The following is a 19,993-nucleotide window of genomic DNA, read 5'->3' as shown; positions in this document are numbered from 1 at the left end:
GTGTCACAAGATCCACGTCGGGGGAGTGCAATTATATCCCAGGGAGTTCTTAGCATCAGTCCCAATACATCAGAGTAATTGCATCTAGCCTAAGTGCTGCCGTGAGGCTAAACCCCCCGACAAATATACCAATATACCTCATAGGAAACAATATAATAGCGTCCGCACCACACAGCGCGCAACATACCTAATATTAGATTAATACCCACACACCACATGGACATGCTGTATTGTGAGCACTTCCGAATTACTGCACCATCTTATTACTCGAATTTCTGCCCTGCAGGTGGACTAATTGGATCAAACAGATAGTTGGTATTCTGGGGATAAACAGCTTAAAGGGGTTGTCCCACAAAAAATATTCTACAGTTTTCAAACCAGCACCTGGATCTGAATACTTTTGTAATTGCTTGTAATAAAAAATTTTGCATAGCCACTGAGTTGCGATAGGGAGAGCATGGGCACGCCCCCCTGAGCTGCGATAGGGAGAGCATGGGCACGCCCCCCTGAGCTGCGATAGGGAGAGCATGGGCACGCCCCCCTGAGCTGCGATAGGGAGAGCATGGGCACGCCCCCCTGAGCTGCGATAGGGAGAGCATGGGCACGCCCCCCTGAGCTGCGATAGGGAGAGCATGGGCACGCCCCCCTGAGCTGCGATAGGGAGAGCATGGGCACGCCCCCCTGAGCTGCGATAGGGAGAGCATGGGCACGCCCCCCTGAGCTGCGATAGGGAGAGCATGGGCACGCCCCCCTGAGCTGCGATAGGGAGAGCATGGGCACGCCCCCCTGAGCTGCGATAGGGAGAGCATGGGCACGCCCCCCTGAGCTGCGGCAGAAAAGACACTCCCCTGGAGCTGCCAGCTAAAATCTGCACGGCAGGTCAATTTCCACACGCAAAAAAATCAGAGTGCACATAAGAATTGTGTGATCTCATGCACTCTGCTGGTACTGCACTGGAATCTGGAGAAAACCCACGCGTATTCCGCAACGTGTGCCGTTGGTCTAGGGGTAACTGCACGATGCAGATTATGTGCATTTTTCCAAGCTGATTTTTGTGCAGAAAAAACAGTGTAACTCATTACCGGCGAAGTGAAGGAAATCTGCCAAAATTTCACGTTCACGTTGAGCATTTTATTTAGGTGCGGATTTTAAAATCTTCAGCACGTCAATTATTTCTGCGATGCCGCACCTTATGTAGAGGGGTGTTTCCCATAGACTTCAATGAGGTTGTTCAAATAAACAGAAAAACTGCACCAAAAACAGTAATAAACAGGGTGGATTTATGTACAGTTTGTTATGCAGGTTGTCTGCGTACAAATACGCAAGGTGTGCAGGTAGCCTAGTGATAAATGCGCACGGAAAATTCGCAATGTAGGTCATGCATGGAAATCCGCACGAATTAATGCGGATTGACCGCACGGATTTCCCTGCCAACACCTGCGGATTTCAGTGCGGATTATCCGCACATAAATCCTGAATGTGTGCATTTACCCGGACAGGAAAAATAAATTCCACAATGCGTGGAAAAAATCTGCATTATGTGCATGAGATTTTCAAATTCTTATAGAATACAATGTACATAACCTACAGTGCGGATTTTTAGCCTTTAGTCAAGAGGTAGGTTCACACAGGCTTTTGCAGTCAGAATTTGGTGTGGATTCCATGCTAAAACAAGCCTGATGGATTCCACCTACCATTGTCCTCAAAGGGAAGCTTCGCTGCTGGTCATGTGTCTATGTATTCTTCATGAAATAACCATTCTGGAGCTTCTTATTCTAGAACGCTACCTTGTGCCGTTCTTCCTGATATTCCTCTTAGAAATGTATAAATACATTGAAAACTGGGCGATACCTTGTCAAAGAGGTGCGCCCCTACCCTTTCTGACACTAGCACCACTGATTGAACAATGGCACACCCCCATCTGTCAATTTATGCATATGTTTCTAGGAGGAATAACAGAGGGACATCACAATGTTAGAAGAAAATATGGTGCAAAATTGTTATTTCACGGGAAACACAAGCATTTACCACAAAACAGAAATGATCCCTTCCTGACCCCTGCTGCAATGGGACAGATCCCTGGTTCAACACTATATAACCCTGCATATTGTGTTTTACACTGAAGATATCTAACCCCTTCTTCAATCCATCCACACTTGGTGCCACTACCAAATCCACTGGAATTAGTTTTATCAGCACACAAGTCCATATTAAAGTTTTCTTAAAGGGGTTGTGCCGAGATGAAATATTATCCCTTATAAAACAGGGGATAAGAATCTGACGGGTGGGGGTCCTAGCAGTACAGCGCTCGGCTATCTCCTCAGTCCCAGGGAGTGTCAGCGCTCCATTTATACCGAGGCACCTGCTTTGCGATCGGTGGTTGGTCCCCCACTTATCAGATACTTATACCCCATTTCCATCGTGGCACCAGCCCTTTAACGTTTTCTTTTCTTCATCTGTAATTTCTTCTATATAGAATAATATATGGATTTATGTGCAAGAAACAATACAGGGGTGTGGAAATCGTATCACCCGACGCCCGGGACATGCAGGCAGGTAGTTTGTTCAGTAGCTTAGCCCTGCTGTGGGAAAGTAGCAGGGCGGCGCATTTCTATAAGCATAAGCAATGCGCCGCACAGACCTGCGAGTTACAAGAAGAAGGAGCGCCGGGCGGCCACAGAGCGTGTAATGGTGGTGAGTAACGGACCATGGCATACAGGACTTCAGTAGCGTCCTGGCTGCCACGGTAACCGATCAGAGCCCCAGCATTACACTGCCGGGACTCCGATTGGAACTGCGGGAGGGCGCACTGCCCACCAATGATTTTAATACCGAGGAGGGGTGGGGGGGGGGGGGGGGGGGAAGGCGCACTGCCCACCAATGCAAACATTGTAGAAAAATTCCCGGCACCCGACCTCTGACAGGGAGCTGCCGTCCGCACAATTAACCCCTCAGGTGCCGCGGATGGCAGCGCCCTGTCAGAGGTGCATCCCCATCACCATGGGAATGCCTGTGTGTTAGAATATAACATCGGATCTGAGTTTTCATGATAGTGAAAACCCAGATCTGAAAAAGCTAATAGTTTTATTTCCCGTTATAACGCAAAATAATAAAGTGAAGTTCAGGTACCCAATGACTTTAATGGGGGTCTGGGTTCGGGGCCAAGTTCGGGAGACGTTCCACTGTAGGGGGCGGGGGCCACAAGAAAACGTTCCACTGTAGGGGGCGGGGGCCACAAGGAGACGTTCCACTGTAGGGGGCGGGGGCCACAAGGAGACGTTCCACTGTAGGGGGCGGGGGCCACAAGGAGACGTTCCACTGTAGGGGGCGGGGGCCACAAGGAGACGTTCCACTGTAGGGGGCGGGGGCCACAAGGAGATGTATGGTGGCCACAGGCCACCATACATACAATAATACTTTACGATATACTTTTCCCGCGGCTGCCTCGCTTGTGTGCTCCGATTCTGACATCAGATGCCGGTGGGCGGAGATTTGAATATGGGAGCAAGGAGGAGGGAGAGGTTGGGGTGGCCGCTGCGGTAAGTAATACGTTTCTAATTTTGTCATCAGAGCACACGAGCGAGGCAGCCGCAGGAAAAGTCTCTCCAGAGACACCCAGTACTCACACAGAGTTCGCCACATACAATAGAACCGGCACGGGTGGGTGAAGGACGGTGATGTCAGATGGTGGGTGGAGTCTGGAGACTTGAATAAGGGAGGCGGAGCAAGAAGGAGCCAGGAGCGAGTGGAAGTAAGGTGTTTGTACTCACTACTCAGCGCTATGCAAGGTGCAGGGGCGGGCGGACGCAGATTTAGAAGCGGTCAGCACACATGACCGCTCTTATGACGTCACAAAATACAGCGGTAATTAGGAAACAGCGATATCGCAGTTTTTTTATACAGCGGTATATATAGTGAACACCGGTATATCGCCCAACCCTAGGTGGAGCAATGAAAGGTTCTGTCACGTCTCCGGCTCGGGGGGGGGGGGGGGGGGAGCAGTGACGGAGCTGTTACAGATCCAGGGGCATTTATAGAACTCTCCACTCTGCCAGCATCCCTCAGAGGACCCCCTTTCTGCAGGTGTCAAACTGGGAAAGTGAGGGGGGGGGGTCCTTTCCATGCCACATCAGCAGCTAATTTGCCTAAACCACCTAGAGGTACGTGTAATGCACTAAACTAATTGCTGTGATCACATTAAGGCCTCGTTCACACCAGGCAGTGCATTCCAGCCTGCACCGCATTGCAGCCGGCTAACTATATGGTGGGGCAGAAGTGGTCTGTGGAAGTTATTGACACCATAACCATGCCCAACGGCTGCACAGGATCGCAAAGCACATTATGCCTGCGGTCCAGTCCAAACAAAATGCTGCAAGCAGCATTGTGACCGGACCTGGGGGATATTTGTGCCTTGCGACCCCGTGCATCCGATCGCCTGTGGCTTTGGTGCCATTCACTTCAATGGATCGCCACGCCCCCTCCTGCCCCACAACATAGTGAGCCGGCCGCGATGTAGTGCATTCTGGACAGAATCATCTGGTGTGAACGAGGACTAAACTTGGAGTCATTTCACACCACAAAGACTGGAACGCAAGCCAGCCACCTCCCTGCATAAGGAAGCGTGGCGGTGCATTGAAATATTGTATTGATTTAAAATAATTTTTTGTATCAGGACAAGTAGATTGTCATGAGGGACAAGTAGATTGAGCCCCCGCTTTAGTCCTTCGACAAGTAGTGTTTTTTTAAATTTCCACACCCCTGCAATAAGAAGCTGTATATGAGCTTTCAGGGTCCTTTAAAGTCTACGGAGAAAACGCAGGCTCTGACCATACGGCATGATGGGAGAAAGAAAAGGATATTATACATCAATTATGGATGTATGACAAGAAGGGCCACATGAAGAGCTCTGCATATTACCTTTGCTTGAAGAGGGGGATCTTCTTATACTAAAATCACATTAAGGAATTGTTCTTAAAGCAATTCCCTACTGTAATACTGAACCTGGCTCAGAGACTAGGTAAAGGGATGACATATGGCCCACCACATGCATTTCATGGATCACTCTACGTATTGGGAAAGGATTTTTAAAACCATGATGCAACACCAAAAGGTCTATGAAAACAGATGATCCCTTAGGAGATTACACACCCACATAACTAAAGCTGGTGTCTTCTGCCCCCTAGTGGTCATGATGAGGTGGTTAGAAACCTGGTATGTGATTAAAAGACAGAAATGACTGGCAGCAGAGGTAGAGTAATGGGTTTAATCACAGCCCATGGGTGATTCCTAGAAGAAAAAAAATAAAACAAAATACCACAAACCCTATTTTAGTGAGATGTCAGAGGTTTGAGCAGGATGCTGGGAACCCCACCGATTGCTGAAACTAGGGGCAGAAGCGCTCCGCTGAGCATGGTACCCCTTTGGCTGTGATCGGCACTCCTCTGGGAGGCAGTGAAAGTACACCGCTAACCCCGTCTCTCCAAGGAGGGTCGAGAAGAACTGAAGAGGAACAGCATTAGCCAAGGACTTCTGCCCCTTCATTTTGGCAGTCAGTGGGGGGTCTCAGCACCTGGACCCCTACTAGGGCTGGGCCATAAATCAAATTAATTTGATTTATTCGCCTTTGAGGCATCTGAAGATTCAGTTTTTTTTTTTTACGGAGTTGTCAATTCGATTTGGCCCGCCGCGGCAAATTAACGCCTGCACTGCCAGTTAATATAGTGTTGGCATTTTATTCAGTTTAATTAACAAAAATGAGAAAATGGAGATTCAAATCGAAAATCCTCCATATGTTTGGGGGGAGGAAACAAAGATTTTATGTTTTTGGTAAAATTGCCCAGCCTTAAACTCAACAGATTAAAAAACTTTTGACATGCCACTAAGACAGGGATGCCCAACCTGCGGCCCTCCAGCTGTTGCAAAACTACAACTCCCAGCATGCTTAGACAGCCTACAGCTATCAGCCTACAATAGAGCATGGTGGGAGTTGTAGTTTTACAACAGCTGGAGGACAACAGGTTGGGCATCACTGCACTAAGAAATGTCAGCAGTTTTAGGAGACAGTACCCCCCCCTCCCCTCCCCCTTTAATGCGACCGCAGATTTTACTGATGTTGTACAGGAGAAGTAGTTGTGAAGATGTCTCGCAGACAGTATATCAGATCATCAACAGAATTCATATGTGACAAAAGCAGTGTGAGAAGAAAAGTGGACCCCAGATCCAGAAATAACTCAGAAGCTTTTGCACTGTAATTTACGTCCAGTTGTGTGGCCAGAAATGCAGGAGGGGAGCAACCCCAAAAGGGCAGGATATGTATATTATGGTAAAGATAGCTGCTGGAGCCCCTGCTCTACATAACGAGCTAAGGGGCCCGAGTCATACCACGGAGCAATTTAGGTTATTTTTACATCTGCGTTTTTGCAGCAAAAACGCTTCCGTCAGGATAATACAACCGGCTGCATCCGTTATGAACGGATCGGGTTGTATTAGCTCAAAAATAGCCATGACTGATCTGGCACTAAAACCATTGTAGGTCAATGGGGGACGGATCAGTTTTCTTTTGCGTCTGAGAAAACTGATCCGCTACCACTGACTTACATTGTGTTTCATGCCGGATCGGTCTTGTTCTGCATCCCATGACACACTCAAAAATGCTGCTTGCCGCGTTTTTCTGTTCGGCATGGGAATGCAACCAAATGGAACGGAACGCATTCTGGTGCACTCCATTCTGTTCCGTTTTGCCCCCATTGAGGGAAAACCGCTGATGTGTAATATAGTGGCCATGTTCTTCACATGTTATTGAGGACTTAGTCTAGGTGTCCAACCATCCTAAAAAAATTATGATCAGGTTAGGCTACGTTCACATCTCTGCCGGCGTTCACCGGATCCTGCACTGCCAGATTCAACAGATCAGCGCCAGATCCCTATTGACTATATTGGGATCTGGCAGTGATCCGGCCACTTTTCAACATAAATAATGGGTTTTGGCCGGGCATGCAGCATTTATTTATGTCTGACCGCCAGCCGGCATTTATACCAGATTAGGCTGCCGGATCATCTCTAATGGAGATGCACTATATAAAGGGAGATCACGGTTTATAAGATGTAAACACATATCTAGGGAGCGATGCTTACTATGGTGCACTACAGTAAATGAAACACAGCATTTAAAGAGTTAGTCTCATGAAAACTTATAGGGTACATCTGCTAGACTTGCCATTCTCAGTTTATCCTGCTCTGTCTACTGTGTAAAACATGAACAAAAAGTTTACTGACCCTATAAATTCCAGAAGAAGCGACACATCCAGTTCTGGAGGAATGTGGAATAAGGGTCCGAATAGTTTCTTCGGTCTTCCTCGAACAGTTGAGGCAGACTGTGGGACTACTGAATATAAGAAGACATTAATTCATTACATTTACTCACCCAGACTTTGAGGACGTAGGGAAAGAAGACTGATGCAAAACTGCGCTTTACTTACCAGGTTTAGGGATCTCCAGCCCTCGTTCACTGTAGAAATCACACATTTGTTTTTTCTCACCTAATAGAAGCCATACAGAATTTACAACTAGTATCAAGACATGTGGAACAGTAATCAGCAGCATTATCAGAAGGAACAGATGCAGGCAGTCATCATGTTCACATCTTTAGGTTAAATGCACACAATCAGGATTGTGTTCGGATTTTCTACGCGGATTTGCACGCGGAAAATTCACACCGTAAGTCATGTACATTATATTCTATGAGAATTTGAATTTCTCACGTACACAATGCAAATTTGGACCTGCGGTGCGGATTTTAAAAGCTGCAGAATGTCAATTTATTTTATTTTTCCTGACCGGATCTCCTTCATTCACTTCAATGGGGAGAGTAAAATCAGCACCAAATCGGCATGTAAACCCGCACCAATTGATGCATATTGTCCTCACGGATTCCCATGCAAACATCAGCGGATTTCAGTGCGTATTCTCCGCACATAAATCCTGAACATGTGCATGTACCCTTACCCTGTCACCAGGTTTTAATGTTTTAAACTGCTCATATAGTGTTATTGCGCGCACACATGAATAAAATAGTACCTGGCAAGTGCACACTGCGTGCGCTGCCCCCTCATACAGCTGATCGGTCATACCCCGGCCAATCTGATATTGATGTATATTAAAAGCCGGGAAACCCCTTAAATGTAATCTACTGGGCTTACATCAGCCAATAGCAGGCCGTGACAGGAACGAGCCTCCCTAGTGTCACCCATGATGGGGAGATGCAGCGGCAGCCGTGCAGGCATCAGAAGCGACGTGGGTGCCAGGAAGCAGGGTAAGCATGACCAGTATGAGGGGCCCGGGCATTTTAGGGGTTGAATAAACCCTTTAATAAGATAGAGTGATCGGATATGCCATAAATGTTCATTTGGTGCAGGTCTCCTCGGCTTCTTTTTTAAGAATGGAGCCCCAAAGTATATAATGCACATCCTGTGCAGACACAGCATCCTGTCTATCCACAGCTATGGGACCTCTGATAAAAGCTGAGTGAGTGCCTTGCGCTTCCTGATCTCTATACATAGCCCTTATGGAGCGCTGTGTATAGAATGATGGTGAAAAACTGTCCCTGCCTTCCCTATGGGGAGCTCTGCTGTCACTGACAGAGGACGCCCCGCTCCTGCAACGGTGATCTCTGCAAGCACGCTTAGAAACGTCCATGCAGGGATAAGTGCCGACTGCCCGGGCATTTATGGTCAATGGGTGGTCAGCAAGCGGTGAAACAGGTACATTTAGTAAGGTGTTAACCAGTGAAATAAATATGTCACCTTTATGTAAAATGAGAGGGAAAAAAATACAAATGACTTACGTTCTTCTAAGTTGGCGACTAATTTGAAGACGATGTCCTGCAACTGCCTATCCAACCTAAAAAGAAATACACATTTACATTACAGGGAACACAACAGGCTTCTCACAACAATGTATAATTGATGCCCAAACCTTCTAAAGCTGGTGCCAACCACTACAGATTGTATACATTTGTACTGGACTCTAAGGGGGGCAGGACGCAGGGATTCTGGTGGACCTTTCATCCTTGTGTCATGCTCCAGCCTCTCAGGCCCCGTACAAGAAAGCCCAATCCTTTTCACGCCACGAACGCACACAACTGGAGCAACTGCTTTGAGAGTCAGGTCTAAGCCCCTTTAGTGTTACAACGAAGGAAGAAAACTCATTTTTACAATAGATGTGGAGACTCCTGGTAGCTGCCTGAAGACCCCTTCCAGTTTGAAAGCGTAGTTCCTTCTTACGCGGGTTACAAAGGGTACGAATAGTAACAACCACCACAAAAAAACGATCATATCTCCAAAATATCAGATATTTTGTGGATCTTCTGAGCTATCGTGGTCACAAATACTTACTAGACTGTCCATGGAAGTATGGATGTAGTGCATTTGCTTCCTCCAACAGCTGTTCTCTGACTGAACTGTACGAGAGGACTATTCCTAGGATAGGTGTACTGGTGACCAGTAGTTACAAGAACTGCACTTTCCCAGCAGGAAAATGCCTCCAGGTACAAGGAAAGTCCAGCTTCTTAAGAAAGAAATGGAGTGGCCTGCACCAAGCCTTGACCTCCGTACCGCTGAAATCCTCTTAGGGGTTGTCCGAGCAGGATGAAAAATACAAGCAAGCATTCTGCGGACCTTGTGGAAGAAAGATGGTTACGTTAATACTTACCCATCCCTCGAACTGCTGATGCTGCTGTCCTTGCTGCACTCACACAGGCTGCGAGCCCTTCCAACGAGGATGGCGGCATCAGCAGTGTGGCGGATCGGATGGGTAAGTATTACCTAAACCATTTTTATTTCACAGGTCGGCAGAATGCTTGTATTTATCATAATGCTCAGAGAAACCCTTTAATATATTCACATGCCTACTGTGAGCGAGGCCTCATCCACCACAATTAACGCCTTAGGCTATATTCACACTGGCGTTTTGGCTTTCCGTTTGCGAAATCCGTTCAGGGCTCTCACAAGCGGTCCAAAGCGGATCAGTTTTGCAGTTAATGCATTCTGAATGGATAAGGATCCGCTCAGAATGCATCAGTTTGGCTCTGTTTCGCCTCCATTCCGCTTTGGAGGCGGTCCGTCTGACCAAACCGAGCCAAACGTTTTCACTGACACTAGAAAACGGATCCGTCCCCCATTGACTTTCAATGGTGCTCAAGATGAATCTGTTTTGGCCATGTTAAAGATAATACAAACGGATGTGTTCTGAACGGGTGCGTTTGTGAAAGTAGCCTTAATGACAACGTCAACCACTGCTTTTTGACAGCGGGCGGTGCAGGACCCCAGTCTTTCGGTGTTGCTGCACAGGCTGCTCCAGCGCTAGCAGCCTGTGTTCTTACCGTTGGCTCCTGCTTAACAGCCAGGGTTGAAGGAAGCTTTGACCCTTGCCATTAACCCTTTGATCATGCAGCGATCCATACCGCGGCCTGATCAATGGGGACTCCCCCTGTGTTGAGGTCATTGGGCTTCCCGGTGACCCGATCGTGGCTGGGGGAGCAATACTCGGTCAGCCCCCATAACTGTCTGCACTGCAATCCTGCCGTTAGGGCACTCTGGTGTTACCCTAACAGCAGCGTGTCATACTGACACAGAGCATAATGTATTCGCACACTGGAGTATGTTAATGCATTATAAACACCACCAAAAAACAATAAGATACATTTCTCCTGCATAAAACAAGCCACGTGAGTGAAAACATGAAAAAATTAATAAAAAAGTTCTAGGACTGTAATGCAGAGAAACAAACAAAAAAAAAATATTAAGTTTCTGCTCATTACGGCATTTTTATGCCTGGTCACTAATGGGTTAATGTAGATGCAAATTCCCACAGTGATGATCCGAGTGGCAACGATACTCACCGAATGTTATACAGGGGCTGGGTTTGATGCACCACAACATTGCATTTAGGACATCGGTTGCTGTAGTAGAAATGCCTGACGATGCAGCTTTTACAAACTGGAACACAAAAAGGAGACGTTACAAAGGAGAATGACCCAGAAGTCCCCCGGGGACCACTACTCTCTATGAGCAGCGATGAGACACGTGTGACTCTGTACTTACATGTATGAAGGCATTCGGTGATGGTAGTGGCATCGATGAAGTAACCCTCGCATATCGAGCACCGGATGTAGGGATTCAGGTCGGCCAGGTTAATCATATGCTGCAGGTGAAGAACACGGAAGTTAAGGATTTGGAGGGCTGAGCATCACCCGAGGTTACACAGCAGCAATGGCCTGTAGGACACGTCTTCTTCTACCGTGACATATACTGCAGTCACAATTCGCTTTCAATTATCCGCAATCAGCATAGCTTGCTGTGCTACCCTCGCTCTGTAATTCCCATGCACTGCAATGGTTGCTATGAAACAGCAAAGTCTTTCCTGGCTGGCTGGTGGTCCGGGCTTAGTCTCACCCCTCCTTGGTAATGGCAAGATGATACAGCCCCTTTAAGGTTAAAAAAAAATATATATATATATATATATATATATATATATATATATATATATATATATATATATATATATATATATATTTATTTAAGTGACTCTGCTACTACTGATGGCTGAAATCTGGTGTGACCATCACAAATTCAATGAAGACTTATTTATCCAGAGGGAATAACTGAAGTCATACTGTAACCTGTGTATCGTTAAAGGGGTATTTCAGCTGCAAAAATAACTATTAGATCGGTAGGGGACCTATTGCTGGGACCCCCACTGATCCCGAGAAAGGGGCAGCCACCATGAAAATCACTGTTAAAAGGTGCGGCCATTGTGAAAGTCACTGTTATTTAATATAAAATTGCAATAAATAAATACCCGAGCAACACCGAGTCATCAGCTAGTTATATATGAACACAGTAAACACGTTTGTGTGTGCAAAAACTGCGGTAAACTATTATGCCAGGTACTAGTGATACCCGCCTCTAAAACTGCCCATTTGTGCCGGTGACGTCACCAGGGGGCTCCCTGTTAAGTGGACGTGTCCTCCTAGCACACTGACAGCTCACAACAGACCTTGCCCTGCGCGATGCTCCTCTTGGCGCGCGCTGCAAGGAAATGCTCCACTCTTACATGGTAAAGGAGTGAAGGGGAGTTTATGTCCGGGATCAGGGCAAGTATACTTCTCAGGCTTTGTTCACATTAAGGCGTACAGATGTCATTAATGGAGCGCCCCCACTCTGGACCCTCTTCTTGGGCACCGCAATCTCTGACATACCTCGTCCATCCATGTATTACGGGAGAGGCTTTATTTCAACTGTTCACAACTTATAATGCACTAGTATAGTATATTATTGTACAGGAGCGGCTGCATGAAGCGCAAGGCGTCATAGCAACCAATGACGCCGTGCGCTCATGCTGTCAGGCGGAATCCCGGCCGGGTTTCCGCGGTCCGCTCTCGGCCGCAGAACACGGCCGTGTGCATGAGGCCTAAGGGGGTATTCCAGTTGGTTGAAATGATCCCCTATCCACAGGACAGAGGATAACTATCAGATCGCTGTTATCCCCACTGAGCACGAGAATGGGGGCCCCGTACCCCCTGCAATGAATGGAGTGGCCAGTCACACATTTGCGCGGCCGCTCCATTTATTTCTATTAGAGTTGCGGAGATAGCAGAGCGCTGTGGTCGGCTATTTCCAGAACTCCCATAGAAATGAATGGAGCAGCCACGTACATGTGCGACTGGCCTTTCAGTTCTTTTCAGGGGGGCTGCAGAGAATACAGGGCCCCCAAACAAAATCACTGCTCCTGGGCAGCAGAGGCTGTTTAGACTGCACCACCTGATGCTGGGGAAAGATGATTGGGGGGTCCGCACCTCCAATCATTTCACCCGATGAGCGAGCGTTTTTACTTTATACGCATAGTACACACCTTGGGGGTCATGTACGTCGGTCTTGGATTCCCCTCTGCGCTGCCGAGGGATGCATATCTCTGCATTAGATATGCATTAAATTAGGTGCACTTTCAGCGGTCTGTGCACCTGGTGTAGAAACCACTCCAGCCCCTTATCGGGTTAGTTTTCCTACAACATTTCCAGGTGTAAATGTTAGTAAAGTTGCCGGCCCCCCGTCACTTCCAAGGAGGCATTTCATAATTGTAAAATGGGGTCTTACAACTTTTTTGCACCAAAAACAGGCGTACAAAACTGCAAGTAAAGGAACTCCCTCCCCCACCCCTTGTACAAGTTGCCTTAAACAGATATATTCCCAATTTCAAGGTATGGCATAGATGTCCGTCTGTCTCATGGGTATCAACATGGGGCTCCCGGCACTCACGACAGCATCCAGGTGCAGGTCCCACCTCTGGAACCCGCACTTATCCGACATTTGTCATTTCCTGCACATAGGCCATAAATGTCTATAGGCCGTTCACACGCCAGGTTTTACTGCAGAATTATGACATGGACAGCCGCCCAAAATCCTGCCCGCAACCGCATCCTTACTGCCTCCCATTCATTTCAATCTGAGGCAGCTCTGAGAATCACGGGGCGGCAGCAAAAACGGACATGTCCCTTCTTGGTGAGGCCAGGGATTTAAAGGGTATGTACAACTTCGGAGGCATTTTTTGTTTTGTGATTGCATGTTACTCATTTTGGGCTAAAAATCATATTTTCAATTGGCCTTTATTAAAAATATTGAGCTGTTCTGACACAAAGGGTTAACAGTTTTTCTAGCTGTGTGACCAGCCATCTAAGGGCTCTTTCACACCTGCGTTCTTTTCTTCCGGCATAGAGTTCCGTCGTCGGGGCTCTATGCCGGAAGAATCCTGATCAGTTTTATCCTAATGCATTCTGAATGGAGTGAAATCCGTTCAGGATGCATCAGGATGCCTTCAGTTCCGGAACGGAACGTTTTTTGGCCGGAGAAACTACCGCAGCATGCTGCGCTTTCTGCTCCGGCCAAAAATCCTGAACACTTGCCGCAAGGCCGGATCCGGAATTAATGCCCATTGAAAGGCATTGATCCGGATCCGGCCTTAAGCTAAACGTTGTTTCGGCGCATTGCCGGATCCGACGTTTAGCTTTTTCTGAATGGTTACCATGGCTGCCGGGACGCAAAAGTCCTGGCAGCCAAGGTAAAGTGTAGCGGGGAGCAATATACTTACCATCCGTGCGGCTCCCCCGCTACTACTATGGCAACCAGGACTTTAATAGCGTCCTGGCGGCTGCCATAGTAACACTGAAAGCATTTTGAAGACGGATCCGTCTTCAAATGCTTTCAGTACACTTGCGTTTTTCCGGATCCGGCGTGTAATTCCGGCAAGTGGAGTACACGCCGGATCCGGACAACGCAAGTGTGAAAGAGGCCTAACAAATCTTATCTCTAAGTTACTTATAAGTCATAAACACTTATTTAAGCCACATTCTTATCAGCAAGATAAGAACTGAGCTATACTGAGTGTTTATAATATCAGAAATAAGGAGCCTGTCAGCTCCTGGTCTGACGGAAAAGACAGAAAATCCGGAGGCTGCTACTAGAGCATCTTGGGCTACTTTCACACTGGCGTTTTGGCTTTCCTTTGTGAGATCCGTTCAGGGCTCGCAGAAGCGGTCCAAAACGGATCAGTTTTGCCCTAATCCATTTTGAATGGAAAAGGATCCGCTCAGAACGCATCAGTTTGCCTCCGTTCCGCTCTGGAGGCAGACGCCAGAACTGAGCCAAACGGCCCCCCCTCCCTCCCCTGCATTCACAGACAATAGAAAACGGATCCGTCCTCTATTGACTTTTAATGGTGTTCACGACGGATCCGTTTGGCCATGTTAAAGATAATACAAACGGATCCGTTCTGAACAGATGCATGTGGTTGTATTATCTGAACAGATGCATTTGTGCAGATAAATGACGGATCCGCAACAAACGCGAGTGTGAAAGTAGCCTTAGCTACGTACAGAAAAAAGGATTCCATGGGGGAGATTTATCAAACTACTGTAACGCAGAACTGGCTTAGTTACCCATAGCAATCAAATTCCTCCTTTCAATTTTCAGCCTCCCTAGCACCACCCGCAATGCTAGGGAGGCTCATCCCCCGTCACTGCCTGCTCCCCCCCCCCCCCCCATCCGTGCACAGGGAGAAGCGGCGGTGCGGGGTAAGTAGATTCAGTGTGGGGGGCACAGCACAAGGAGTGCATTTTTTTGTCTCGGATAACCCCTTTAAAATAAGTACAATGCAATAAATCAGCTCCGAGGCAGAAACTGCGCAGCCGCCAGTGAGATATCAGCATCGGTGTCTGCGCCAAAGGACGCCATGTGAACATATCCTAGAAGGGTATGGGGGGGCCGCCTCCATCTACATGCCCTAATGCTAGGGTCAGTAACCTCCGGCACTCCAGCTGTTGTGAAACTAAAACTCCCAGCATGCTGTATTCACTTTTACGGTGGTTCCGAGAATAGCCAAGCAAGTGTGCATGTTGGGAGTTGTAGTTTCACAACAGCTGACCCCTGCACTAGTGTGAACAGGGTCTGAGAAGTGAGGCAGGATAGGGGGTCTGCATCTATCAAAGATTTATAGGGTCTCCTGTAGTGAGACCCCAATGAATGACTTTTCTGACATCTTCTCCCCCTCAGCACCATGAGAAGCGTCCATCACGTGACCCACATGTCCTGACAACCACCGCCCGACTACTCCACCCTTCTCTCTACTCCCACCTGACCAGAAACATAGAAAAACGATGAGAGCCGGGAGATCACGTGACCCCGGGCGGGGGTCGCCTCTCACCTCGTGCCCCTCGCCTTGCACTTCCTCGTTCCTGCTGCCTCCAACACCTTCCTCCCCAAACGAGCTGCTGGTGACATCCTGGGCCGAGAAGCTGACAGACGGGGCCATCCTCTGCTCCTCGTCCTCACACTTCACCGACTTACCGAACTCCAGCTCCATCCCTCCCCACCCCCAGCTGCTCCACAAACAGCGCGGTACTTTTCTTTTCGACACAGATCTGCGCAGGCGCGGCGCCGGGCATTCTGGGAATCGTAGTTTTTGCTGCCGTTGCCTAACAACAGCCACTGTTTTGTGGCAAAACTACAAGAACCGTCATGCGTGAGGATAAATCTGGGATTATAATGTAACCGTCTAAACTGAGACGTGTTCTGCCAAGGGGACATGCCCAGTATTGTACTGTGTGAATGGTTCCTAGGTATTAAAGGATTTGTATCAGGCTCAGTCAGGAGCCACAGTCGCAGATTCCATCAAGTTTTTTTTATTAATTTTTTTAATAAATAAAATATCACGCCATGCAGCACTATTTTTCTCCAAACGCCATGGTGGTACACCAGAACCACCAGTGGCTTCTAGTGATGGTGGCACTGCTGTCATATTATTATACACATTTATATAGCGCTACTAATTCCGCAGTGCTTTACAGGCATTATCATCCAACTGTCCCCAATGGGGCTCACAATCTAAGGTCCCTATCAGTATGTCTTTGGTCATATCCGTTTTTCTGTTTGTATTATGGGAGCCAGCCTCGCGATCCACAAGAGAGGTCGTGTTTGATCGCTTGAAGCCAATGGTGGACCATAATAGGGACATTTAGGGTGGCAGCCCCGGGCCCCTTGACACCTCCATGGGGCCCATGTTTGTCTTTCTAATGTGTATATAATGTATGTATGGTAAAGAGTGGTTCATATCTGCACTGGAGGCTCCGTTCGGGCCCCCCCTTGCAGATTCTGTAAAAAAGACTAAACAAAAAAGGCCTGCAGGACTTTTGTGTCTGGTAAAAAAGCAGGAGACTGAACAGACTCTGCTGTAGTCTATGGAGACCATCCATCTGTCTGTATTATATCTGCATACCTCCCAACTTCGCAAATCGCAAAGAGGGACAATATATGCCGGTGTTCGGCATACATAGCAGCAATTTCTTTCATTCTAGGCCACGCCTTTAACTCCGCCCCAAAGCATAATTACTGCCCCCCATCACAACTGCAGTAGCTGGGGATCGGTGAGGTGAGTATAAGTTCCTTTTTTAACAGCATGTGCAGCCCCTGGGACAGTTTTTTTTCTTGCACTTCAATACCCATTTAAATATTAGCAGATAAATCATCGGATTATAGATATTTTAAAGGGTTTCTGTCACCTGAAAAATGGGTATTAAGCTGGCTGACATTAGTGATGTGGTAATGTCAGCTGAACATAACTATATTAGCGCCATCTCACTGCCTGAAGCCATTACTGAGAAAAACAAACTTTTATAATTTTTCCAATTATCCTCTAGGAGCTGGGGGGGAAGGGGGGGGGGTGTTGCACCTGCTCCTAGAGGCTCTGTTTTCCCACCTCTTTTCACGCCCTTCTTCTCTTGATTGACAGGGCCAGGCAGCGCTGCTCTCCTCCCACCGGCCGCGTCTACTGCGGAAATCCTGCGCCTGAGCCGTCCCGTTCAGTATTCGGCGCAGGCGCAGTGAGGACGTTCGAACTGCGCGAGATTTACACTGCAGACACGGCCGGCGGGAGGAGAGCAGCGCTGCCTGGCCCTGTCAATCAAGAGAAGAAGGGCGTGAAAAGAGGTGGGAAAACAGAGCCTCTAGGAGCACGTGCAACACTGGCTCAGCAACGCCTATTGGCGTCATCTCGTGAGACCCGAGATTTTGTGTGAACGAGACCCGAGATGCGCGCGCGTTCACAGCGAAGCGTAGCTGAGAAGTTAAACTACAGCCTGCCAGCTTTTTTTAACATCAGAAAGAAATATCAGACGCTGTTTTGTTAACAGCGTCTGATATACAGTACAGACCAAAAGTTTGGACACACCTTCTTATTGTCACGACCATGGTCATGGTCGTGACTCCTTAGGACCCGCATGCATTTGCCTGCGGTCTGGTATTGTTGTCAACCACAGGTGAGGGCTAGTATCTTGCCTCACGTGTAGTTGCCGCTGGCAACTTGTGGTTGTTGGGCAGTGGAGCAGCCTGAGCTGGTTGCTGGGCGGCTCGCTGTCCATGCATGCGGTTGTCTTTGGCAACGTGTGTTTATGTGTGCACTTTCCTTGTCTGGTGTGCACGGGGTTTATTGTGTGTATTCCCCTTTTAGTTGCTGTCTTCCCTTCCCTGGTGTGTAAAGGGTTAATTCTCTTCCTAGTGTGTGAGCACTGTGGGTGTGTCTATGTGGGTGTGACTACATGGGCTATAAAGCCTCAGTTAAGACCTGATGTCTGAGGGGTACTCCAGCCTTGTAGTAAGCTGGAAGCACTCTCCTGGTCCCATATACCATCTGCCAGTGAGGGCCACCCTTGTGGTCATAAATTGTGATACAAAATGTTTATGTGATGTTAAGTTTATGTCTATGTGGTGTCTGTTATTATTGCAGCTATGGTTCTGGGTCCCTGTGTGTTTATGTGTGCTGTGTCCTTTTATGTTTGTGTGTGGACAGCCAGCACTTGTGTCCAGGGATCCAGTCAGTGTGTCTGTGGCAGGTAGAGGTGGAAGTCTTTCACTCTCCTGCCATATCCATAGTCTGTTTATGGTTAGATCCCATTGCAGCTCGGCCAGTTTTAGACTCCTGTTTCTCCGCATTCAGGAGGAACAGGTGGTCTACCCAGCTCCTAGTTCAGGGATCGGCAGAGGGTGAGTAGGGATCCGAGGTTCCTGAGCATGGGCCCTCCTACCTTCAAGGTCGGCTCATGCAGCTAGGAGTTAGGGTCGGATTAGGGATGCGTTAGGAGGTGACCTGCTCCCTAATTCTGTAGTCCTGGCCGAGCAGCGACTTACATCTCATGGCATCACACGGCTGAGGGTTTTCCCCATCCTCAGCCGTGACACTTATTCAAAGAGTTTTCTTTATTTTCATGACTATGAAAATTGTAGATTCACACTGAAGGCATCAAAACTATGAATTAACACATGTGGAATTATATAGATAACAAAAAAGTGTGAAACAACTGAAAATATGTAATATTCTAGGTTCTTCAAAGTAGCCACCTTTTGCTTTGAATATTGCTCTTGGCATTCTCTTGATGAGCTTCAAGAGGTAGTCACCTGAAATGGTCTTCCAACAATCTTGAAGGAGTTCCCAGAGATGCTTAGCACTTGTTGGCCCTTTTGCCTTCACTCTGCGGTCCAGCTCACCCCAAACCATCTCGATTGGGTTCAGGTCCGGTGACTGTGGAGGCCAGGTCATCTGGCGCAGCACCCCATCACTCTCCTTCATGGTCAAATAGCCCTTACACAGCCTGGAGGTGTGTTTGCGTCGCACAAAGACACGGTGGTTGGAGCTAAACATCTCAAATTTGGACTTATCAGACCAAAGCACAGATTTCCACTGGTCTAATGTCCATTCCTTGTGTTCTTTAGCCCAAACAAGTCTCTTCTGCTTGTTGCCTGTCCTTAGCAGTGGTTTCCTAGCAGATATTCTACCATGAAGGCCTGATTCACACAGTCTCCTCTTAACAGTTGTTCTAGAGATGTGTCTGCTGCTAGAACTCTGTGTGGCATTGACCTGGGCTCTAATCTGAGCTGCTGTTAACCTGCGATTTCTGAGGCTGGTGACTCGGATGAACTTATCCTCTGCAGCAGAGGTGACTCTTGGTCTTCCTTTCCTGGGGCGGTCCGCATGTGACCCTAATTTCAATTTTCATATACAGTACAGACCAAAAGTTTGGACACACCTTCTCATTCAAAGAGTTTTCTTTATTTTCATTATGAAAATTGTAGATTCACACTGAAGACATCAAAACTATGAATTAACACATGTGGAATTATATACTTATCAAAAAAGTATAAAACAACTGAAAATATGTCATATTCTAGGTTTTTCAAAGTAGCCACCTTTTGCTTTGATTACTGCTTTGCACACTCTTGGCATTCTCTTGTTGAGCTTCAAGAGGTAGTCACCTGAAATGGTTTTCACTTCACAGGTGTGCCCTGTCAGGTTTAATAAGTGGGATTTCTTGCCTTATAAATGGGGTTGGGACCATCAGTTGTGTTGTGGAGAAGTCAGGTGGATACACAGCTGATAGTCCTACTGAATAGAC

The 19,993-nt window shown here is 47.6% G+C and overlaps 1 protein-coding gene across 1 annotated transcript in view; it reads right to left on the bottom strand.

Annotated features, from left to right (window-relative positions):
• Positions 1-16,050, bottom strand: part of PCGF6 (polycomb group ring finger 6) — a 30,094-nt gene extending 14,044 nt beyond the window's left edge. Inside the window, exons 1-6 of the mRNA XM_044297655.1 lie at positions 15,754-16,050; positions 11,100-11,199; positions 10,898-10,994; positions 8,843-8,898; positions 7,479-7,538; positions 7,276-7,384 (exon numbers count right to left, since the gene is read on the bottom strand). Of these exons, the coding sequence (XP_044153590.1) occupies positions 7,276-7,384; positions 7,479-7,538; positions 8,843-8,898; positions 10,898-10,994; positions 11,100-11,199; positions 15,754-15,912 (581 nt within the window). The 5' untranslated portion in view covers positions 15,913-16,050. The remainder of the gene's footprint in view (positions 1-7,275; positions 7,385-7,478; positions 7,539-8,842; positions 8,899-10,897; positions 10,995-11,099; positions 11,200-15,753) is intronic.
• Positions 16,051-19,993: the final 3,943 nt, after the last annotated feature.

Source organism: Bufo gargarizans, chromosome 6 (genome assembly GCF_014858855.1).
Source record: "Bufo gargarizans isolate SCDJY-AF-19 chromosome 6, ASM1485885v1, whole genome shotgun sequence".
Taxonomy (NCBI): domain Eukaryota; kingdom Metazoa; phylum Chordata; class Amphibia; order Anura; family Bufonidae; genus Bufo; species Bufo gargarizans.
This window is presented reverse-complemented; position numbering and strand designations above follow the sequence as displayed.